The sequence below is a fragment of the Macrotis lagotis genome, chromosome 3 (assembly GCF_037893015.1).
Source record: "Macrotis lagotis isolate mMagLag1 chromosome 3, bilby.v1.9.chrom.fasta, whole genome shotgun sequence".
NCBI classification, from domain to species: domain Eukaryota; kingdom Metazoa; phylum Chordata; class Mammalia; order Peramelemorphia; family Peramelidae; genus Macrotis; species Macrotis lagotis.
In genome coordinates, this window is record NC_133660.1 from 242931310 (window position 1) to 242952248 (window position 20939).

Below are 20939 nucleotides of genomic sequence, written 5' to 3' on the forward strand. Positions count from 1 at the left end.
TTTGTTCCTTAGTAAAGAGGCATTCTGATGAATTTTTTGTGAGACAGTTTAGCTTACTCTTCTACTAAGCTTATAAAGAGTGGAAGGGTTAATAGATTGGTCCTATGATTACTTTCATATACATATGTCCAGGCAATCCAGGATGGGAATTTATGTGTTCAATAAAAAAGGAATTGATGCTATTTCCAATAACTTCTAGTAATTATTTAAAGAGTTGATATAATACTACATCAGTGCTATGATTAATAAAGACTGTTTCTATGCATCTGAAGACATGATAATCATACTTACTATCTATAAAAGTATTAAGGAATTGTGACCATTCTCTTAATACCAATAATATAGCATGTAATTTCTTTTCTATTATTGCATTTATACTTAGACCTAGAGGTTTAGAATAAGGGCCGTCACATTGCTTAAAAATTTCAGGGAACACAGAGGATTATAACTTTTGATATTTTCCCTCATTAGCTCTACAAAGCAATCAGTTATTAACTCTAGGCTTAGATATTATTACAGTAATAGCTTATATAGACAAAACTAGATCACATAACTTTTTCAACATCTTGGTCATCAGCAAGTCACCTAACAATGGGTTACATAATTTTCAATTTCCCAATCATCTTTCAAAGTCCCTCACATATATTCAATATTATTGGAAATAATTGCAGTTAAGCTATACTTCCTAATCTCTTGTACACTCTTCTTCTAAGTCAACCATTCTACTTCTTTAAAATTGAACATTTAACTCTTAATCTATGTGAAACATAAGATCTCCAGGCTGATATCTCATTGCCTTAAAGGAAAAACAAAACAAGTTCTCTTAAAGTTAACCTTAGATCTGAATATCTTTCACACACAAATTTCTTTCAGATCTCTGAATATAAGCTTATTTTCCTCTTATTCCAAATACACTCTTATTTTCAAAAAGAAAATAAGATTCTCTATGGATTTAGTTTTAAATATATATATTAATTTCAAAATCCCAATGTAAATTTTTTTAACAAAGCCAGTGTTACAAGATACATATATAATTTCTAATATATATAATTTCATAAGCATGAGATGGAAAAACAAAGCTTTTCACAAACTCTCTGGGCCAAAAAAAGAACTTGACCTGTTGAACCAAAGACCCGTTGGCAAGGTATTCTCTAATTTTCTCATTTTTATTTTAGATTTTTTTGCAAGGCAAATGGGGTTAAGTGGCTTGCCCAAGGCCACACAGCTAGGTAATTATTAAGTGTCTGAGACTGGATTTGAACTCAGGTATTCCTGACTCCAGGGCCGGTGCTTTATCCACTGCACGACCTAGCCGCCCCTCTAATTTACTTATAACAAATCTTTACAAATGTGATGGATGACACTTCCTTCACATTTTTTTATTGTAACACAATTTTAAATTTTCAAAAAAATTGTTTGAATCTGGTCTTATACAAAGTGTACTAATTATACATAACACATTTTCAATTTAAAGTGTAAATCCTTTACTCCCTAAAACTTTGCAAAAATAAATTCTTAAGACCAGATGTTTCTAAAAAGTTTTGATAACAAGATTTTCTTTATAGTACTCTTAATAATCTTACAGATTCCAAAACTCATATTCAAAATTATCTTAAATAATTTTCCTTTTCAAAATTTTGCAGATTCAAAAGTTTGCAAATTCTTCTTATCTGTATCAGTACTATTCTAATTTCTCAGTGCTCTAGCTTATAAGAACTTTCTATCCACACTGACAAAATGATGTTCTGGGAATTGGAGATTTCCTACATTTTGAGATATCAAAGTAGTATGTACTAATTCTTTACCTTACTGTTAACATTCCTCTGTCACCCCAAATTTTTCAAATACATGAACTATACCCCATTTTGTAGCAATTATAAAGCCTGATTAAGAGCACATAACTTAGATGTCTGTACTAACAAAAGGTTTTGGCAGACTCCCAGCCTCTATCAAGGCTATTCTGACCCTATCTATTTTAGCATTCCCATAAGTTCTTTTTCTTCCTGTGACTCTGGAGGAGCCAAAAAACATTATAACCAAAAAAAAATCAGTATTATTTTTTTATAAACCCCTGAATTCAGTTACATTGTACATAGGATTACACATTATAGATTTACCCAATTTGAGGAAACAGTTAACATACCTAGCAATTGCTTTCCTATAAAACTTATCACTTTATGGGGATTATTACTTTCCCAATCGATTCACTGCCATATATTGCAAAAGTGGTAGTTTAATGCAATTTTCAGATTATCCAACCTCATTTAAACACATATCTCTATATATATTTACAGCTCTTTATACTTTCTTCTCTTACTACATTGATTTGTAAATCACTTTTCAAAGTTCAAAAATCCATCTTTTATTTATACAAAGTCAAACCTCTCATAATTACTTTCTGCATGCTTAAACCAACTTCCACACTTCACAAATGATTCAAAAAACCCTTTTCATTTTTCCTTGCAAACTCTTTTTTTTATCCAGATCTTTTCGGAACCCATTACTCAAACTGAACTAATAACATATTCCCTTAATATACTGTTCCATTATTCCTTTTTTTTTTAGGTGTTTTTTTTTTTTTTTGCAAGGCAATGGGGTTAAGTGGCTTGCCCAAGGCCACACAGCTAGGTAATTTTCAAGTGTCTGAGGCCGTATTTGAACCCAGGTACTCCTGACTCCAGGGCCGGTACTCTATCCACTGCGCCACCTAGCTGCCCCTGTTCCATTATTCTTTTCCATAAACTCTTTTTATCAAGATCAGTCAAGAAAATATAATTTTAGGGACAATTTCAATTTTGACTAGGTCCCTTAGAAGTATAATTTATCAAATCAGTAAGTAAAACTCTTTTAGACAATCAGACCATAAAACAAATAAGAGAAAATAATAGAACCCTTTCTTTCCCAAAAACAACATGATCCTCAGGAAAATCTCCTGTGGTACTGAAGCATGAGTTTTTGGAAAAAGGAAAAGATCCAATTTTGAAAAGAGAGAAAGGAAAGAGGATTAGCCAATCAGAACACAAAGATTTGACAGCAAGTCTGACCATGCAGAGACAACTAAGAGCTTCCCTTTGCCTGTATTTTAAAACAAACACATATAAAATACAACAAATAGAATCAGAGCACTTTGAAACAGAGAGGCCCTGCAACTCCAGGAAAAACCCCACCTTGCTTTCACACTAGAGGAAATACAGAGAATGTTCCATTTATCACAATACATTTTTCAATACAAAGGTATTAATATTTACTAGATTATAACTAGCATAACTTTTGAGAAGGCAAACAGTCACTCAAAAATCCCTCATCCTAATTGCAATATTCCCTGTCCCCCTTCTTCAAACAGAGTAAACCAAATAAATTCTTTTTTAAGGGGTCAGTCCTAAGTCTTTTCTGGGAAGGGGGAGTAGAATCTTCTGTTCTTAAATCCCCACTAGGTCCATAATTTTCTTTAATGACTAACATTATCAGAATCTATATTGATAAACTCCTGAAGCTATAATGTTATGACATCATTCTGGAAAAAGATTAGCTACTTAGCTTCGCCTATTTCTTTCATTCACTTATTTATTTGTTTCATTTATTTGTATGTTTGTTTGTTTGTTTGTTTATTTATTTATGGCATTACTTAGTACCTAAATTATATACTTTAGAATAAACCTGATTCTCTTGTCCTTTTGTAATATACTTCCCCAAAATGTTTTCAAATTAAAACCAGCATTTGTTTTTATGATTTCAATATATAACATATTTGGTAATATAAACTGTCTCTTTCCTGATTCTTTTAACTCCTAATAAATTTCCTTTTTAACACTTGTTTATCTGAATCTTCATGAGCTAATTTTCTCTCTCTGGCTAGTCCTTTTTCTAAAAATATTCTTTCTGCTAAACTTCAAGGTCAAAAGATAAGAGCCAGAATTGTAAAATGGACAAGCTGCGGAGAGGGAGAAGGAGGGAGGAAAACATTCTGGCAGAATCACAGTGAAGAAGTGGGAAAGAGAAAAAGTCAACAGCATTTTATCATATTAATATTAATTTATCTGTTCACACATTGTTCTCCAATCATGTAGATTCAAAGTACCTTCTAAGCTCAATTCTCCTTTCTTTGGAGACCATGGAGAACATCATAAACAGTCTATAAAAACTTATCTATTTGGTTTTTGATAATTTCTAAGCCCTTCTCTTTAGCCAGTTTCTTCAAAATGTTTATGTCCTGCCCTGGCTTCTTTTTTTTTTAATTTATTTTTTATTCTCATTTTGTACAAATTTTTTTCTTTACATTAATAAAATATACTTGTTTACAAGTAAACAAAATACACCCCCCCTCCAAGAATATAGATAGACTTGCTTGGGCAAAAAAGTAAAGGGGGGAGAAAAAATTAAAATAAAAAAAATAATAGTAATAATTGTAGGTATGGCCAGGTGGTGCAATGGACGAAGCACCAGCCCTGGAGCCACGAGCACCCGAGTCCATATCCAGCCTCATAAACCCAATAATCACCCAGCCATGTGACATGCAAGCCACTCGATCCCCACTGCCCTGCAAAAACCAAAAAGAAGAAAAAAAAAAGACACGAAATGAAACAAAATAGTAATAATAGTAGAGGCGGCTGGGTGGCAGACAGAGCATTGGCCCTTGAGCCAGAAGCACCTGGGTCCGAATCTGGCCCCAGACACCCAATGATCACCCTGATATGTGGCCCCAGGCAGGCCACCCAGCCCCACTTGCCCTGCACTCTCCCCCAAGTAACAATAACAAAAAATGTGTTTCAGTCTTTGTTCCAACACCATCAACTCTGTCGTGAGTGGATCACATTCTTTATGATAAGTCCATCACGAAAGTTACTTCCATATTTTTCCAATGTCGCCATTGCTGATCGCAACTCCCTCCTTTCTTATTTCTCCACTACCATGTACTATATTTTCTCTCTCCTTTCACTCTGACTCTGCTGTAGGGTTGCTGAGTGGTGCAGCAGACAGATCCCTGGTCCTGGGGCCAAGAAGCCCTGAGCCCCCATACCACCCCTTAGGCCCAGAATCCACCTGGCCCTATGGTCCTGGGCAGGCCATCCAATCCCAGCCCCTTGCAAGAAGTAAGAAAGAAAATGTGTTATATCTGACCACTGTCCCCCTCCCATGGTCCATCCTCTCCTCCTTTATTCACATCCCCACCCCTTCCCCCTGCTCTCCCCTCCTTCTTACTCCAGTTGTCTATACCCCATTGAGTATATTTGCTGTTTCCTCTCCTAGCCATCTCTGATGAGAGCAAAGGTTCCCTCATTCCCCCTTGCCTCCCCCCTTCCATATCATTGCAATAGCTCATTGTAATAAAAAAAAAATCTTATTATGTGAAATAGCTTGGACTATTCCCCCTCTCCTTTTTCTTTCTCCCATTCCATTTCCCTTTTTTCCTTATTGACTCCATTTTTACACCATATTTTATCTTCAAATTCAGCTTTCTCCTGTGCTTCAACTATAAAAGCTCCCTCTACCTGCTCTATTAACTGAGATGGTTCATACGAATATTATCAGTATCATTTTTCTATACATGCAGTTCATCCTCATTAAGTCCCTCATATTTCCCCCCTCTCCTCCAATCTCCATGCTTCACCTGAGTCCTGTATCTGAAGATCAAATCTTCTGTTCAGCTCTGGCCATTCCAAAAGGAACCTTTGAAATTCCCCTGGTTCATTGAAAATCCATCTTTTTCCCTGGAAGAGGACATTCAACCTTGCTGGGTAGTTCATTCTTGGCTGCATTCTAAGCTCTTTTGCCTTCCGGTATATTGTATTCCAAGCCCTACGAGCTTCCAATGTAGCTGCTGCTAAGTCCTGTGTGATCCTGACTGCAACTCCATGATATTTGAACTGTGTCCTTCTGGCTGCTTGTAATATTTTGTCTTTGACTTGGGAGTTCTGGAACTTGGCTATAATATTCCTGGGAGTTGGTTTTTTGGGATCTCTTTCTTGGGGGGATCTGTGGATTCTCTCCATTTCTATTTTGCCCTCTGCTTCTAGAATATCAGGGCAATTTTCCTGTAGTAATTCTTTGAAAATGATGTCAAGGCTCTTTTTCTGATCATGACTTTCAGGTATTCCAATAATTTTCAAATTATCTTTCCTAAGTCTGTTTTCCATATCAGTTGTTTTTTCAATGAGATATTTCACATTTTCTTCTAATTTTTCATTTTTTTGGTTTTGAAGTATTGATTCCTGATTTCTGGTAAATTCATCCATCTCCCTGAATTCTATTCTTTGTCTGAAGGAATTGTTCTCCTCAGAGAGCTTTCTTATCTCTTTTTCCATCTGGCCAATTTTGCTTTTTAAAGCATTCTTCTCCTCAATAACTTTTTGAACTGTTTTATCCATTTGACCTAAGCTGTTTTTTAGCATGCTATTTTCTTCAGCATTTTTTTGGATTTCCTTGACTAAGCCGCTGACTTCATTTTCATGTTTTTCCTGCATCTCTCTCCATTCTTTTCCCAGTTTTTCTTCTAACTCCCTCATTTGATTTTCAAAGTCTTTTTTGAGCTCTATCATAGCCTGAGCCCAATTTCTGTTTTTCTTGGAGTCTTTAGATGCAGGAGCTTGTGCTTCCTCATCTTCAGACTGAGTATTTTGATCCTTCTTGGGCTCATTTGCAGAATATTTCTCAATGGTCTTCCTCTTGTTCCTTTGTTTGTTCATTTTCCCAGCCTAAGCCTGATTTTTTGGGGTACTTCCTGAGCTTTTGGGACACTCCCACAAGGGTCTCAGTGTGTGAGGTTCTGTCCTCCCTCCCGGTCTGTGAATGACCATAAGCGCCCCCCTCTGCCACGGGGCTGAGGTGGGGTGGGGGGGCCCTGCTGTTCTATGGCGGGGCCTAGACTACGATCAGGATCTGAATGTGGTCAGAGCTCCAGAGTCCTGTTCCAGGGGCAGAGGACAGAGCTGGGCAGTCTCTCTCTCTTCACTCCCCTCCCTCAGCTCAATGGGCTCATGCCCTGGGGGCTCCTGCTTACCGGCTCCACCTGCTTCTGTTTCTGGGTCTAGGCTGCCGAAAGACCAGGCTGCTGGCTGTGTGTCCTGAGGGCTGGGCTCCACGTGCTTGCTCTGGCAGAGGTCCCCCGCTGTTCCCCAACTTTGTGCCAGTGCTCCCCAGGGTGCAGCTCAGGAGACTCCCCCGCTGCTGTGAGCTGAGGCTCCCAGTGCCCTGGGGCTGCCTCCAGGAGCTTGAAGTTCTTTGGCTCTGGCGGGCCACCCCTCCAGCCCCAGGGAGCAGAGCCTTTCTGCTCTTTTCCAGGTTACCTTGAGTAGGAGAACTGCCTCACTGGGTCCCTTTGTGGGTTCTGTCTCTCGAAAGTTTAGTTAAGAGTCCTTAGTTTATGAGTTTTTATCAGAGAGCTCCTAAGACTCGATCCCTTCATGTCACCATCTTGGCTCCGCCCCCCCCCCCCCCCCCCCCCCCCCCCCGCTTCTTTTAGTTCCGTCAAAAGTTCTTTCCCTATTACACCTTCTATACTTGGAAAATAAAAGTAAAAAGTTGATGCCACTTATCAGTTCTCATCAAGCCATCCCCTCACCTGAATCATCCTGGGATTACCACAGCCTTACCAAGGGGTTTTCTTCTCCTGAAAGCCTCCGGACAGCTTCAAGTCCCCTGCACCTGCCCCTTATAGGGCACCAAATGTTGAGTTCCCCTGTCTGCCAGGGATTCATTCAGCTCAGGAGAGAAAAGAAACATGTATACACCCAGGTGGGGGTGCTGGTAGGACAACTAGCAGAGCCGTTTATTGAAAGTATCAAACAGTTCTTATAGCAGAAAACCACAAAATTAGCATACAGGATAAAAACAATGATGTAACTCTAATTTGGGCAGGATGTAACCCAGGTCAAGAAGTTTGGAAACAAGGCTATCTACAAGTGAGGCCACAAACGACACAGTTGTGTTATCAAATCAGAGTTCTGTGACAAGCCTTCAGCTTGAGGGTCACCAGAGCTTAGGTTTTTTAATTTATAACTGACCTTCTAATCCAAACTCACTTGAGCAGCCACCAACACTAAATATTTTTGGAGTTTCATTCTTAGATTTGCTGTGCTCTTGAACCATCCTTAAATGCTTTCATGGATACATCAGCTGAGAAACAACATCTGAGATCTAAAGGTAATGAATATATGTGAATATAATGAATAAAGAAGGGAGGTTACCTTGGGAAATGTTAGAAATAAGAAATCTGTCCCTAGGCTACTTGTAATGGTATAGACCTTTTTGACCAGTTTTGATGCTGTTATAACCATGTCTCCTCTTAGAGCTCTCAAAACAAAATTTCTATTATCAGGGTAGAAAACGTAAAAGTTTGCCATTGTAATATAGGATCTATTCATTATTAGGTGAAAATCAGGGGCTCTTCTCCTAGCCTGAGATGTCCCATCCTGTTGACTATGCCAACTGTAGAACAGGTCGAATGTATGGCAAATCCTGCCAAAGAGTCAATTGTAAATCAAATACAATCCTCTAAGTCAGATCAATTCTGTCACAACTATGCCAAATATAAGTCCTTATCTAATTGAGTGGAGCAGGATATTTCAAACAAATCCCATCCTTGTTGCTTTGAAAGTTCTTTATTCAGAGAGACCAAAGGAATGCTGAGGAGACTTGGAGAGATTTTTATCTTTTATTGTACAGCCTTGAAGGTGGGAGGCTGCAGCTCAAGTCCATACATAAATCTATATGCAGAGTCCAAGTTTCCTTATCAGTTCCCCAAGTTGTCTTATCTGGTATGCTCCATGTTCATGTGTCCACTGTCCGCCATTGCCAACTCCTCAGGGTCTGCTGTTCTTGGTCTGATTGCTCAGCTCTGCTGTCCACAAGCAAGCATGGTCTAACTGCAAGCTCCAGTTCAACTACATGATCTGCCCCCTAACCTGGACAGTTATCGGGGCGAGAACAAAACCAGCATCATGTCAAATCTAAGACTTACACAAGTGTCATAAACTATAAAGGTGTGCAACTGACTGGGCCCAGATTCCATATAAGAACTGCACATTTAGCCTAATTATATAATCATATATGAGCCTTATCTGGTCAAGCTGGAATAGTGTGTTGAAAGGGCATTCATATTCCAACCCAGGACAAATGGTTTACCCTACATTGGGTTAATAATTGTATCCAAATTACTGGAATGAGCTGTAAGTGGGAAAGATCTTGCTGTTTTAATCTGAAATTGTTACTATTCTATGATCTTAGCAAGAGTTAAATTAGTGCTTGAACTTATTACATGTATAAGATTCAAATCTTGAAGAATCTCATTTTTCAGAATGAGTATAATTAGACAGAGATAAACAAGCTTGTGGGGAAAAATGTAAATCTCTTAATTTGTGAGGTTAAAGTAAGGAACATAATTTCAATTCAGAAATGTTATATTAGCAAAGAATACTAATTTATGAGCTAGCTTTAGTCACCCTATTTGGAGTCTGATTTTTTTCTCATTTTTGACAGTTTCATCTTGAATTAAGACATATGTAAAAATGTATGCAAAATGATTAAGAGTTTGCTAAAAATGTTCTCATTGTTTAAAGGGATGCTGACAGCAGTAGTTTTTGATCATGTCTATTTGAATAGAGTTAATAATTGGACATAGTTTCCTATAGACAATGTTTTATAAAATCTGATCTCCAAATTCCATTGGAATTATTGTTATTTACACATCCCAAGACTTTGTGTTAAATATCTTAAAACAAAATCATTTGTATAATAATGACAAGATAAGTGTGATTTTTCTATAAATCTTTTTTTCCCCCTCTCTCTTTTTTTCCCCTTGGTTTTTGCAAGGCAGTGGGGTTAAGTGGCTTGCCCAAGGCCACACAGCTAGGTAATTATTAAGTGTCTGAAACCAGATTTGAACCCTGGTACTCCTGACTCCAGGGCTGGTGCTCTACCCACTGCACCACCTAGCTACCCCCAATTTTTCTATAAATCTTTTGCTGATGTTAACATGAGATTATAGTCACCATCTAGGACATCTTGATCCAGATGAACTGAATTCACTTGAAGCTCTAGTTTTTGAAACTTGCTAAAGACATTATAGGACTTCTAACTGATATTATTCTGAGTCTGACTCCAAGTACAAACATCAAAGGAATGCTGTTGAGCCAATGACTTATGTTGCCAGGAACGCTATGGAGTTTTACAGGTATAAAATACAGATGAAGTCTCATCGGAAAGCTGGGAGAAAGGCTATTGGCAAAACTGTGGTAGGTTTCTCTTGACTTAATTTCCCAAGTTATTATGATATTCATATTGTTCCACCTGACTGACTTCAAGTCTGGTTGAATACAATTGGTCATCTACATGATCTTTGTCTGAAATTGAATAAATAAAGGAATATTTCCCCTTATTGGATGTTTCTCTGTTCTTTATGGCAAATTTCTATAATCATGTCAGGTGATCAGTATAAACACAATATCAAATCCTTATCTTATAGACTAATACTGAAACACATCTGAATTATTATAGTAAGATGCAAGAATAAGATTTGAGCATTTGGCCAACAGTTCACTAAATTCAGAACAGTTAGCTAATCAAGTGTTTGGTTTTGTTTTTTTTTTTACTAGCTATATATTCCCATGTTAATCAAGGTCCTTTACTTTCTCACAATGCCATGGGGATAATTGGGCAAATGTTAAAGATTTGTGACACCAGGAAATGATTTCTTTTTTTGGTGGTGGTGGGGAAGTTTTGGGTTTTTTTGCAAGGCAAGGGGTTAGGTGACTTGTCCATGGTCACACAGGCAATTATTAAGTGTCTGAGGCTGAATTTGAACTCAGGTCCTCCTGAGTCCAGGGTCAGTGTGCCGCCTAGCACTCTTGGTTCTGTTTTAAGAAAAAAAGATCAGTCAAGTTAGTTATATGAGGAGAAGAATAGCTTTGTAGTCTATCTTGAAAAAAGCCTTAAAGATAGATTCATTTCAGTTAGGTGTCTTATTCATTTTAAACATGATTAAAAATTAAATATGTTTTATTGCAAAAAAACTTTCTGAATATGAATTGTTCTGAAATTTATTATTCAATGCATTTATTTACCATCGCTGAACCTTTTGTTACAATTGAAGTTAATCTGCCAACTTTCAATAAATTCGCTTTTGTATTAGAGTCCATGCTCTTATAAATGTTATGTCAATTTCTTAATGGAATCTCACATTCCAAATGGGGGAATGAATAATGCCAAATATAAAAACTGGGTTTTAATTTTCTATTTGTATCTGAGTTTTCTATGTATATCAGCATGACAATTGGCCAACCTGAAATTGTAAAATCCCTAATCTAAAAGTTTGCAAATTTCATTTTTTAAAGGTTTTTGCAAGGCAAATGGGGTTAAGTGACTTGCCCAAGGCCACACAGCTAGGTAATTATTAAGTGTCAGGTCGGATTTGAACTCAGGTACTCCTGACTCCAGGGCTGGGGCTCTATCCACTGTGACACCTAGCCACCCCCAAATTTCATTTTTTAATAATAGAAACATAAGATTTGCCCTGGTTATTAGCAATGAAAAAATTGTATTAAAATATTCTTTTAGCAGAGAGGAAAATCTCTCTAAAAGACACGAACTGGAGAAGAACTTACTCTGAGACCACAAGGTGGCATCAGATGTTTGAAAAGGAAAAGATCTGATTTGCTCCACTGTCACTTTTTCCCCCTCCTCCCCCCTTTCCCTTGCCTGCCTTTTATTTGTAAGGTCCACTTACCAGAAGTGACTGCCCACTTTGATTTTGTCAAAGAGTTATTGAACATTATCTCCCGTTATAGACCTTACACTGCCTGTCCATATCTCTTGGCAACCCTAGCTTTGGTAGTTTTTGATTCAAGGTATGCCATTTTCCTCTAGTATGACTTTTACATTCCCACACCTTTCTTAATTGATATGCAGGTAAATGTTATGGCATCATTTTGACCAAAATGGGAGATTGTGACCAATTAATTTTGCCCTCTTAATGCATATATATGTATGTATATAGAGATATAGATAGATAGATATGAATGATTTTTTTGTTCCTCTAAGAACAGAGGAGGTTTAAAAGTTTCATTTAGCTTTGCTGGTAATCAGATCAAGATAGCAATTGTAAAGATGAATTTTATCTTTAAGAACAGAGAGAAATTTGAATGAAAAAATGTTAAATTTAGAACAAAGGTTTACCTTCATAATCCCATCAGGATATCTCCATGTCTTTAGTATAACTGATAGGGCACTTCTTTTACTGGAATGTCTGATGTTTGACTCTTTCCCCAACTCCTTCATTCTGAGTTGGAGGGCCATCACCTTCTCTGCTTGGACAGGTCAGAAGTGATATTTTAGGGCCCACATTCTGATGGCTAAGATACTGGAGTGGTTTGTCATTTCCTTCTCTAGCTCATTTTACAAATGAAGGAACTGAACCTTTTTTAATTTTTTAAACATTTAACCAGGATTAAATGACCTGCCTGGGCTTACTAGTAAGTGTCTGAAGGGCAGGATTTGAACTCAAGATTAGTTCTCAACTCCAGGTCCAGTGTTCTATTCATGATGGTGCCACCTCCCAGAAATTATATGTGTGTATACACATATACATACATATATCTAGGCATATGTATTCAATATACATATATAATTTAAATTTATATATATAAAACTAAAATTATATTCTTATATTGCAACAACATTAAAATTCATATATTAAAATAGAAATATAAAATATAACAATTTCTATCTTATGTGTTTCAACTGTAGTGATTAATTTAAAAAGAGACTGGTGTAATAGAAAAGGAATTACAATAGGAAGCAGAGACAGAAGATTTAGGTCCAATTTTGCCATTAATTTGTTGAATAACATTGGGGAAACCACCCAAATTCCCTGGGCCTCAGTTTTTTCCAGTATATAGGCTGGTGATTGGATTAAGTGACCTCTAGAGGTCTGAAGAGCCCTTTCATTTTATGACTTCAGTCTTAACATATTCATGAGTGTTTACAAAAGCTAAGTTTTATGTTTGACATTATCATTGGTAGGATTTTATTTGGCATTGTAAAGTAAAAGAAAATTTGAAAGTGCAGTTTTATTCCTTTATAAGTTGAGCTCAAACATACATTCAAAAGAATTAATAGAAATAGGATCATTGAAAGTGCTCTTTAAATGAATACAGATAGGATCAAAACAGGCAATAAAATGAACTAATTGCAAGGTTCATCATTCACAAGCAGCTAGCTAGGGAACAGGACAATCATAGGATCTTGATCATTTCAACTGAGCCAGGACAGTCAGCAGCATGGACACTTGTGCCATAGAGGCCTGGGCCATAGTGACCCAAACTCTACAGACTTATTCTAGCTAGGGATTGACTTTGGACAGTATGTCCACATCTGACTTGTCGGTCTTCCCAAATGTCTTCTTTCCTGGAGTTAGTTGGTGATCCTGGTTTGCAATCAGACTGGTATCTGCTCTCTTTCGGAGTCGGCCCTCAACAGGGGCCACAAGGACCTTTGCAACTCTAGGAACTCCTTGAGGAATAGAATCAGGAGGCAATATCTCTGCAAGCTTCTTTCTCAGCCATTCCAACCTGGTTTCCCTGTTGAGGTATTCAGCCCAATCATGCATCAGTTGAACTTCAGTCACGACTCTCTTCCTGGGGAAGAAGGGAGTGGGGGAGAACAAAGAGAAATCATTTGGTTCACTTACTCCTTCCTATTTTCCAGAATGTAGTGAAAGACAACTCCTGTCCCTTTGACGGCCATAGCAAACCAGGTTACAATACTTACTTAATTGATTTTCCATCAGCATTTGTAAGGAAGCCAATTATATACAAGACCATGATGGCTCTTGCCACATCTCTTGCAGAAACCATCTTCACTAAGAAGAAAGGAAGAAAAGTGAACAATTAAAACTGAAGCAATTCCAAATCATTTAAAGAAAAAATCTATCCAGTGTATATGTATAATCTATATAAAATTTCTTTCCTTTTCAAGGAAGGTGGAGAGGAGCAGAGGAGAGAATTGGGAACTTAAAGATAAAAACAAATGTTAAAAATTGTTTTTACATGTAAAAATATTACAATTTTCTCAAAAAATCTATCTAGGTTAAACATTTTTACACAAACATATTTTTACACATAAACATTTATATTTTACACATAAACATATAAAATATATATCTGTATATAAAAATACATTTATAGTGTATTATATATATACATATATGTATATATGTATATATATATATATATATATATATATATAATCTAGCTCAAGTATGAAATCACCTGGGAAGTTGAATTTTTTTTGAGCATACTGGTTGGGTTTCATTAGTAAGTAGAAAGAAAAAACAAGATCACCAGTGCACAGAATAGCGCTTAAGGAAAGCTAATTCATAGCTTTATTTTCATTTTTTAACTCAGATTGAGTGGATGCTTCCAGATATTTTGCAAGAGCCCTGCAACTGTTTATGCTCGATGATGATGGTGATGATGGTGATGATAGCCCTTTGAATCTTGCAAAGTGCTTCCCAAGTGTAATTTCATTTTCACTACAAGGTAAGTGCTGCTCATCCTTATTTTGCAGATGGGGAAACTGATGATGAAAAGGGTTGCTATTTGCCTAGGATCACAGAGCTCATGAGTGTCTTAGGTAAGATTTGAACTTGTGTTTATCTAGGTCCAGTTCTCCATGCCTTCTATCACCTAACTGCCCTTAATTCCAAAAAACTCACTTTTGAAGATATACCCCTCAAGAGAGTAACCTGAAGCTTAAGAATGAAGTCAGCTGGCAAGTTAAATTTTTCTTGGATATACTAGTTGGTTTTCCAAATAAGCAGGAGAAACAGAGTTGTCAGTATGCAGATCAAGGTTTGAGGAGAGTTTACCTTTAAGGTGAGAGAAAAGGAGTGGGAGAAAGTAATTTTAAAAGGATGCTCATAATGGTTGTTCTAACATAGTGGACAAGTGGGAACACCTGAAATGCGGCAGAATAGAAGATTTAAGTCAACAAACCGGAATGTATGTTGGTACCATGAGATAAGACAGAACTAAGAAAAGGGATAGACATATGGAACTTGAAGAAGGTATGTGAAGTAAGATAAAGTAAAATGAAGAAAATGGAGCTCTCTCATCATGTAAGTAACAGATGTCAAAAATGTGCAATGTGGTCATGGGTAATGATAGAAAGAAGACATGAGGAGATAGAAACAGAGACTCATAAAATTGGTCTTTGTTATTTATATGTAATTTTTAAAAGGTTCCCTTGTGTCATGTTGGGGATCATAGGTCATCAGTGGGAGAACTAAGTAAGTAAGCAATACAAATGTTCTACTTACAAATTGGGACTTATAAAGTGTTTGAAATCTTTGATTTTCCTAAGAAGGCAAATTGTCCTCATAATTAATTTGCTAAGTAGCCCCTGCCCCTCTGTGCCAGTAAACCTTAGCCTAATAACTGTCCTAAAAATCACAAGTTTAAAATTACCTTAATTTAATAAGGTTCTTCAGAACTAATATTTAGTTTTCCTGAACTACCCTAAAAAGTATTTGCCAGGGGTTTGGTGATGATGTCTATTAGTTATTCAGTTGTTTCGCTTGTGTCTGACTCCTCAGGACTCCATTTGGGGTTTTCATGGCAAAGATATTGAAATGATTTGCCATTCTTTTTCCAGCTCATTTTACACATGAGGAAAATGAGACAAAGCAGTTTAAATGACTTGCTCAAGGTCACACAGCTACTGTGTGTGAGGCTAAATTTGAACTTGGGTCTTCCTGACTCCAAGCCTAGTGCCCTGTCCATTATGCCACCTAAATGACAGTGACTAACCTTATCTGAAATAACTACCAGCATGTAAAGTTTGCAAAGTATTCCTCACAATCTTCTCACTTGAGTCTCACATTGAACCTTGGCGAATGAAACTACAGAGCCAAAAACACTTCATTTATGGAACAGAGACATAAGTTTCTGAGCTTACAATTTTTTTTCTGTTTATTCTAATGACAAAAGCATCTTTTCCACTATCCTTCCTCCATTATTTATGACCTTCACCCAGTCATGGGATTATCTTGCCTGTAGCCACATCATAAGCATGTCAATGGCAATTATCCTATGCAAGTTTTTAAAATGCTTAGTTTTCTGCTATTTGCTGAACACAGAAGTGGAATTCCTGAATTATCACCTTGTAAAGGATGGACTATCATGTGCATTTAATTCTATCCTCTTATAGAACATAAAGATGTTGCAGATTGAGCTATACTAAAAGAGTTCTGTATTAATCATGGCAGTAAGACAAAAGTGGATTTGGCTATAAGATTATTGGTCCTAGCTTTGTCATGAATTCACTCATCCAGTGATCTCAGACCCTCCTGATAGTTTTGTGTCCTTGTTCCTCTCATAGAAAAGACATAAGGAAGAACCAGAGTTAGAGAAAGGCTATAAGATATCTTTAAAATGTAAGGTACTGATTTTTTTTTAAAGATTGCTAATTTGTATGAATGAGATAGTAAAAACAAATGTCTTCAGGATTCAAGTTGTAGTTATATAATCTTAGAGTATAAATCAGTTTCTTAACTTTTTTTTGTATTAAGAACTCCTTGGGCAGTTTGAGGAAGCATAGGGACTCCTCAGGGGAAAAAAGTTTTTAAATGCATAAAATAAAATACATAGGATTATAAAGAAAACTAATTATGTTGAAGCACAGTTATCCAAATATATTTGTAAAATAAATTCACAGATTCCAGGTTAATCACTTCTGGTGGAAACCAAGTTCCTTTTACCTTCAAATGTAGCATTCTTTATGTAGAACTGGAAGATGGAGGAAGACTAATGCAAATTTCTGCCTTCAACAACTTTCTTTGATTATTTGAAATTGTTCTTCCTGGGAATATTTCACTTTCTAATTTCAACCAAAGAACCACCACAAACTCCATACCAAATGTTCATAGATTTTAGATTGCTGCATTTAAAAAAAAATTCTAACATCTCAAAATCCAAACTGAATTGTTTTTCAAAGGTTTTCTTTTGCTTTGTGTTATTTTCTTTTTCCTAGCTTGCATCCCATGATATTTATGCCATTGGAAAGAAATTGTACCACCTAAGTAATTATCTAACAATCAGAATCATTTAGCTGATTGAACTCACAGAAAATTCTACTCACCCAGGAATGTCTGAGGAAAAGTTCTTCCTTCAGAGGATTTGCCTTAGCAGCTGATGCTCTGTTACTGCTGAGCGAACGAGGAGGCTGCTCAAGTAAAGTTCAGGACCCTTAAATGTGACTTTTATATATAGGCCTTCCACGCACCAAAAGAAGCCCTTTTATTGTTTCAGGTGATGTCACTCCCATTTCTCTGGATCACAAACTATAGGGGCTGAACACACCCACCCACTTCTCTGCCTATGTCCACACTTCTCTAATTGAGTATTAAGAAAAAAAGTGAGGTGGGAGGGGGGTTGGGGAAAAGGTCAGAGGGGAAAAGAAAGAATCTTAGAGAAAACTTTACTGGATAACTTTAATGAAGGCTACACCGGGGTGGCAAATCTGAAGTTAGATATGGAAAAGAGAGCAAGCAAGGATGGCAAGGATTCATCATCAAGATTTATTTACAGGGCAACTTTATAAGATAGTCAAATCTGAAAGTACAAAATAGCAAGTGTTGGTGTGGTTGTCATGTCATCAAATCATAAGTGAGGAAGAAAGGTGAAGGAAGAAGAGGAGTATAAATTGTACAGCATGCTAGTACATATCTGTTATTTGGGGGCCCAAGTCTCGGAGTTAGGAAGATCTGGGTTCAGGTTCTACTTCTTACATATTTAGATTTATTGACTGATTGTAGATAAGCTGCTTAAATTCTCTGCTCCAGACAACTCTCTAAGAAGATGTGGTGCAGGACCATTGCTGTGTGCCTTGGAAGAGGGTGTCCTGTCATAAAAAAAAATAGCAGGTTCAGAATTCCTCTTGCTAAAACAAAAGAAACAAAAGAAAATGGAATAATTCATTTTTAATGATAACATCATAATTAATCAAAAATTATTTATTGATTGTATATATGCCTTATATAATTATTGTACATATAATAAGCATATACCAAAAATTGTGGAAATATAGACAAATTTATATAGCTATTGCTTTTAAGGAACTTTCATTCTATTGGGGAAACAACATGTGCTTATATGTATATATTATTATTATTTATAATAATGCATATATTATATGTAAGTTTAATTAGAATAATTACAAGGTAGTTTGAGAAGTAAGGCACTACTCATTGGGGGCAGGGAGAGATCAAGAAAAACATGTTTTGGAGGGTGGTGCATCTAGACAGAAGGGGGATTTTATGAGACAGAGGTAAAAGAACTTTCAGGCAAGGGTGGAAATGAGATGAGAGATTGAGAACAGTATGTGAGAACAATAAGAAGGTCATTTGGCTAATCCACAGAGTACCTGAAGGTGAGTTCTGCCTAATGAGGTTAGTAGGATAGGTTAGGGACTTTAACAGTCACTGGAGGAGCCAGAAGAACCCCTGAAGTTTACAGATTAAGGGAGTGTTAGGGTCAGTTCTAAACTTAAGAAAAACCATTTTGTAAGTTGTGTGGAGGAGAAAGGGCCTTTGAGGAAGTGTGGTCCAGTCATTGCAGGGAGGAGCAGGCCATTGCAATAGTCAAAGTGAGGGGTAAAAAGAGTCTGAACTAGAGACATGGCTATGGGAGTTGAGAGAAAGGATTAGATGAAAGAGATGTTGTGGAATGAGAAATGATGCTATTCAGTAATCAACTGGCTCTGTGGCAAAGGAAATATAAGAAGTTGAGGCTAATGACAAGGTTATAAACATGTGAAATTGGAAGAATGACATCACATTGGAGAGATATAGAGAAGCATGTTTGGGGAAAAAGTTAAAGCTTTAACAAGTCATTTGAAATGTCCATTAGGCAAGTGGTGATGTAGAATTCATGCAGTGGGGAGTAATGATTGGTTTTAAAGTATGACAAGTGATGAGGTTAAAAAGAGAGAAGTGGGATTAGGACAGTACATTGAGGTGAAATGCTATGGATAGTAAGACAGCAAAGGTGACTGAGGAGTGGCTAGGCAGGAAGTAGAACCTGGAGAGAGTGGTATGAAAACCTGGGGGAGAAAATATCCAGAGAAGAAAGGGGGGGGTCAATAATGTCAAATGCAAAAGAGAGATCAAAAGGCATGAAGACTGAGAAAAGTCCACTGGATTTGGCAATAAAGAGATAGTTGGTAACTTTAGATTTTCAACAGAAGATAAAAATCAGAAGTCAAATTTCCAAGGGTGAACTAATGAGTGGAAGGAGAAGAAGTAAAGTCAATGAGTTTATCTAGCCTATTTAGGAGTTTGATTTAGAAAGGGAAGACAGGCATGGGGTAAGAGCCTGAGGGGTGATAATGTCTAGTGAAAGTTTTTAAGGATGATCAAGATGGACATCATAGACTATTCACCTGAAATGAGCCTAAGAAATCATCTTATGCTCATTTCATAGATGAGCCTAATGATATATATATATATATATATATAAATTTATATATACATATATTTTAACAAGAAATACATAAATATATATATATATATATATATATAATAACTTTAGTTATATTTTCTATCCTGCCTTTTGTCTTCTAACATGTAATCAATATTATTCCTTTATGTAATTGGTCACCAAACAGAACTTAGACATCATCTATAAACCTCTTCGGTAAGAACCAATAAGACCCATCATGATGAGATCGCGTCATCAGTTTGCTCTTGGGTCATGACTAAGACAGATTCCTGTTTTTCTTGCCCTTCTGTTCTCTTGAGGACAATGATGATTTTTCCTTAGAAGGGGACACAAGACCTCCAGTTGGGGAGAGAGGGAATCTTGTTGTGACCGCTATCATGAAGAGTTGGGTTCATGGTTTGTTCCTAGAGGGATTAATGTTTGTATTGTTAGATAGTCAATAAAAAAGGTGAGAGAAGGAAGGATGCTTTGGTTCCTATTAACATCTGATGCTTCTATTTAGAGCCCTGAACCATCACTCTGTAAGACATAGTTAGAAAGAGGTTAGCTTCTATAACAGCACAGAAAAGTATTTTATACTGAATATTGTAATCATCACCCACATGCACAGTTCAAGAAAGAAGAAATTGTTCTTACAGCATGGTTCTTTCATGGTGATTGTTTCTTAAATTCCATAGATGATCCAAGTTATTTGATTCTTTTCTTCAGTTACAGAGACTAATGTGACAACCTCATTTTGCAGTCATCTTCCCTTTCCACTCCCTAATAGCACATGCTTCATAAATTCTTAGACTTGAATTTAATTGTATTATTCAACTTTTAGCTGCAACAGATATGTGAATGTTAGATACATCTCAGCTTTTGAAAGAAAATAGCTGTGCTCAGCTCTTCTTCCCTGCCCTTTCCTGTCACTGCCATCAGCTTCTCATGGCCCCTAGAGCCCCTAGCTTTTTTCCTTCTGAATTCTTTCTCTCTACCTGATGCCTTCTACTATAAAATCTGATTGTTGAGATAAGCAACTATTTTTTAATTCATCTGTTGCTATCTTTCAAAGCCCTTAGCTCTATCTAAATAGTGTATATAGCATAACAGTCATATTATGACAGATTTCTCACTAATGCAGAGGTCTGACCAGATCATCCTCACACTCAATAAATTTCAATGTCTCTCTGTCACCTCTAGAATCAAAGATAAAAATCCTTTACCACTCAAAGCCCCTCATAACTTACTTCCTCCTATCTGTCACTTTTCTAATCTACTTATGCCTAACACATACAGACACATAAACTATAGGCATATAGACACATACATAGGCACACACAGACACAGCCATACACACATACACGTCCCTCTATACTCTGAGATGCAGTGACACTGACCTCCTTGCTATTCTTTAAGCAAAAAACTCCATCTCCCAATTCAGGTCATTTCCTCCTGGTTGTCCCTTAT

The 20939-nt window shown here is 36.8% G+C and overlaps 1 protein-coding gene and 1 long non-coding RNA gene across 5 annotated transcripts in view; one reads left to right on the forward strand and one right to left on the reverse strand.

Annotated features, from left to right (window-relative positions):
- LOC141518375 (uncharacterized) overlaps positions 1–20939 on the forward strand; it is a 149169-nt gene that overhangs the window by 26376 nt on the left and 101854 nt on the right. For 3 of the 4 annotated variants that reach the window (XR_012477174.1, XR_012477171.1, XR_012477173.1), the window contains exons 1-2: positions 7459–8139; positions 14397–14531. This is a non-coding gene — a long non-coding RNA (uncharacterized LOC141518375). Of the gene's footprint in view, positions 1–7458; positions 8140–14396; positions 14532–20939 lie in introns of those variants that run through there. The other variant, XR_012477172.1, reaches the window with a different exon arrangement.
- PTH (parathyroid hormone) lies at positions 13334–13848 on the reverse strand. The gene is made up of 2 exons (XM_074230346.1): positions 13762–13848; positions 13334–13628 (listed from the first exon to the last, which is right to left on the reverse strand). The coding sequence occupies exons 1-2, from the start codon at positions 13845–13847 to the stop codon at positions 13334–13336; spliced, it is 381 nt and encodes a 126-aa protein (XP_074086447.1). The 5' UTR covers position 13848.

Coding starts and splice junctions, on each gene's coding strand:
- PTH (XM_074230346.1), bottom strand. CDS start 13,847: ATGGTTTCTGCAAGAGATGTGGCAAGAGCCATCATGGTCTTGTATATA. Junction 13,629..13,761: donor GCTGATGGAAAATCAATTAA/GTAAGTATTGTA, acceptor CTTCTTCCCCAG/GAAGAGAGTCGTGACTGAAG.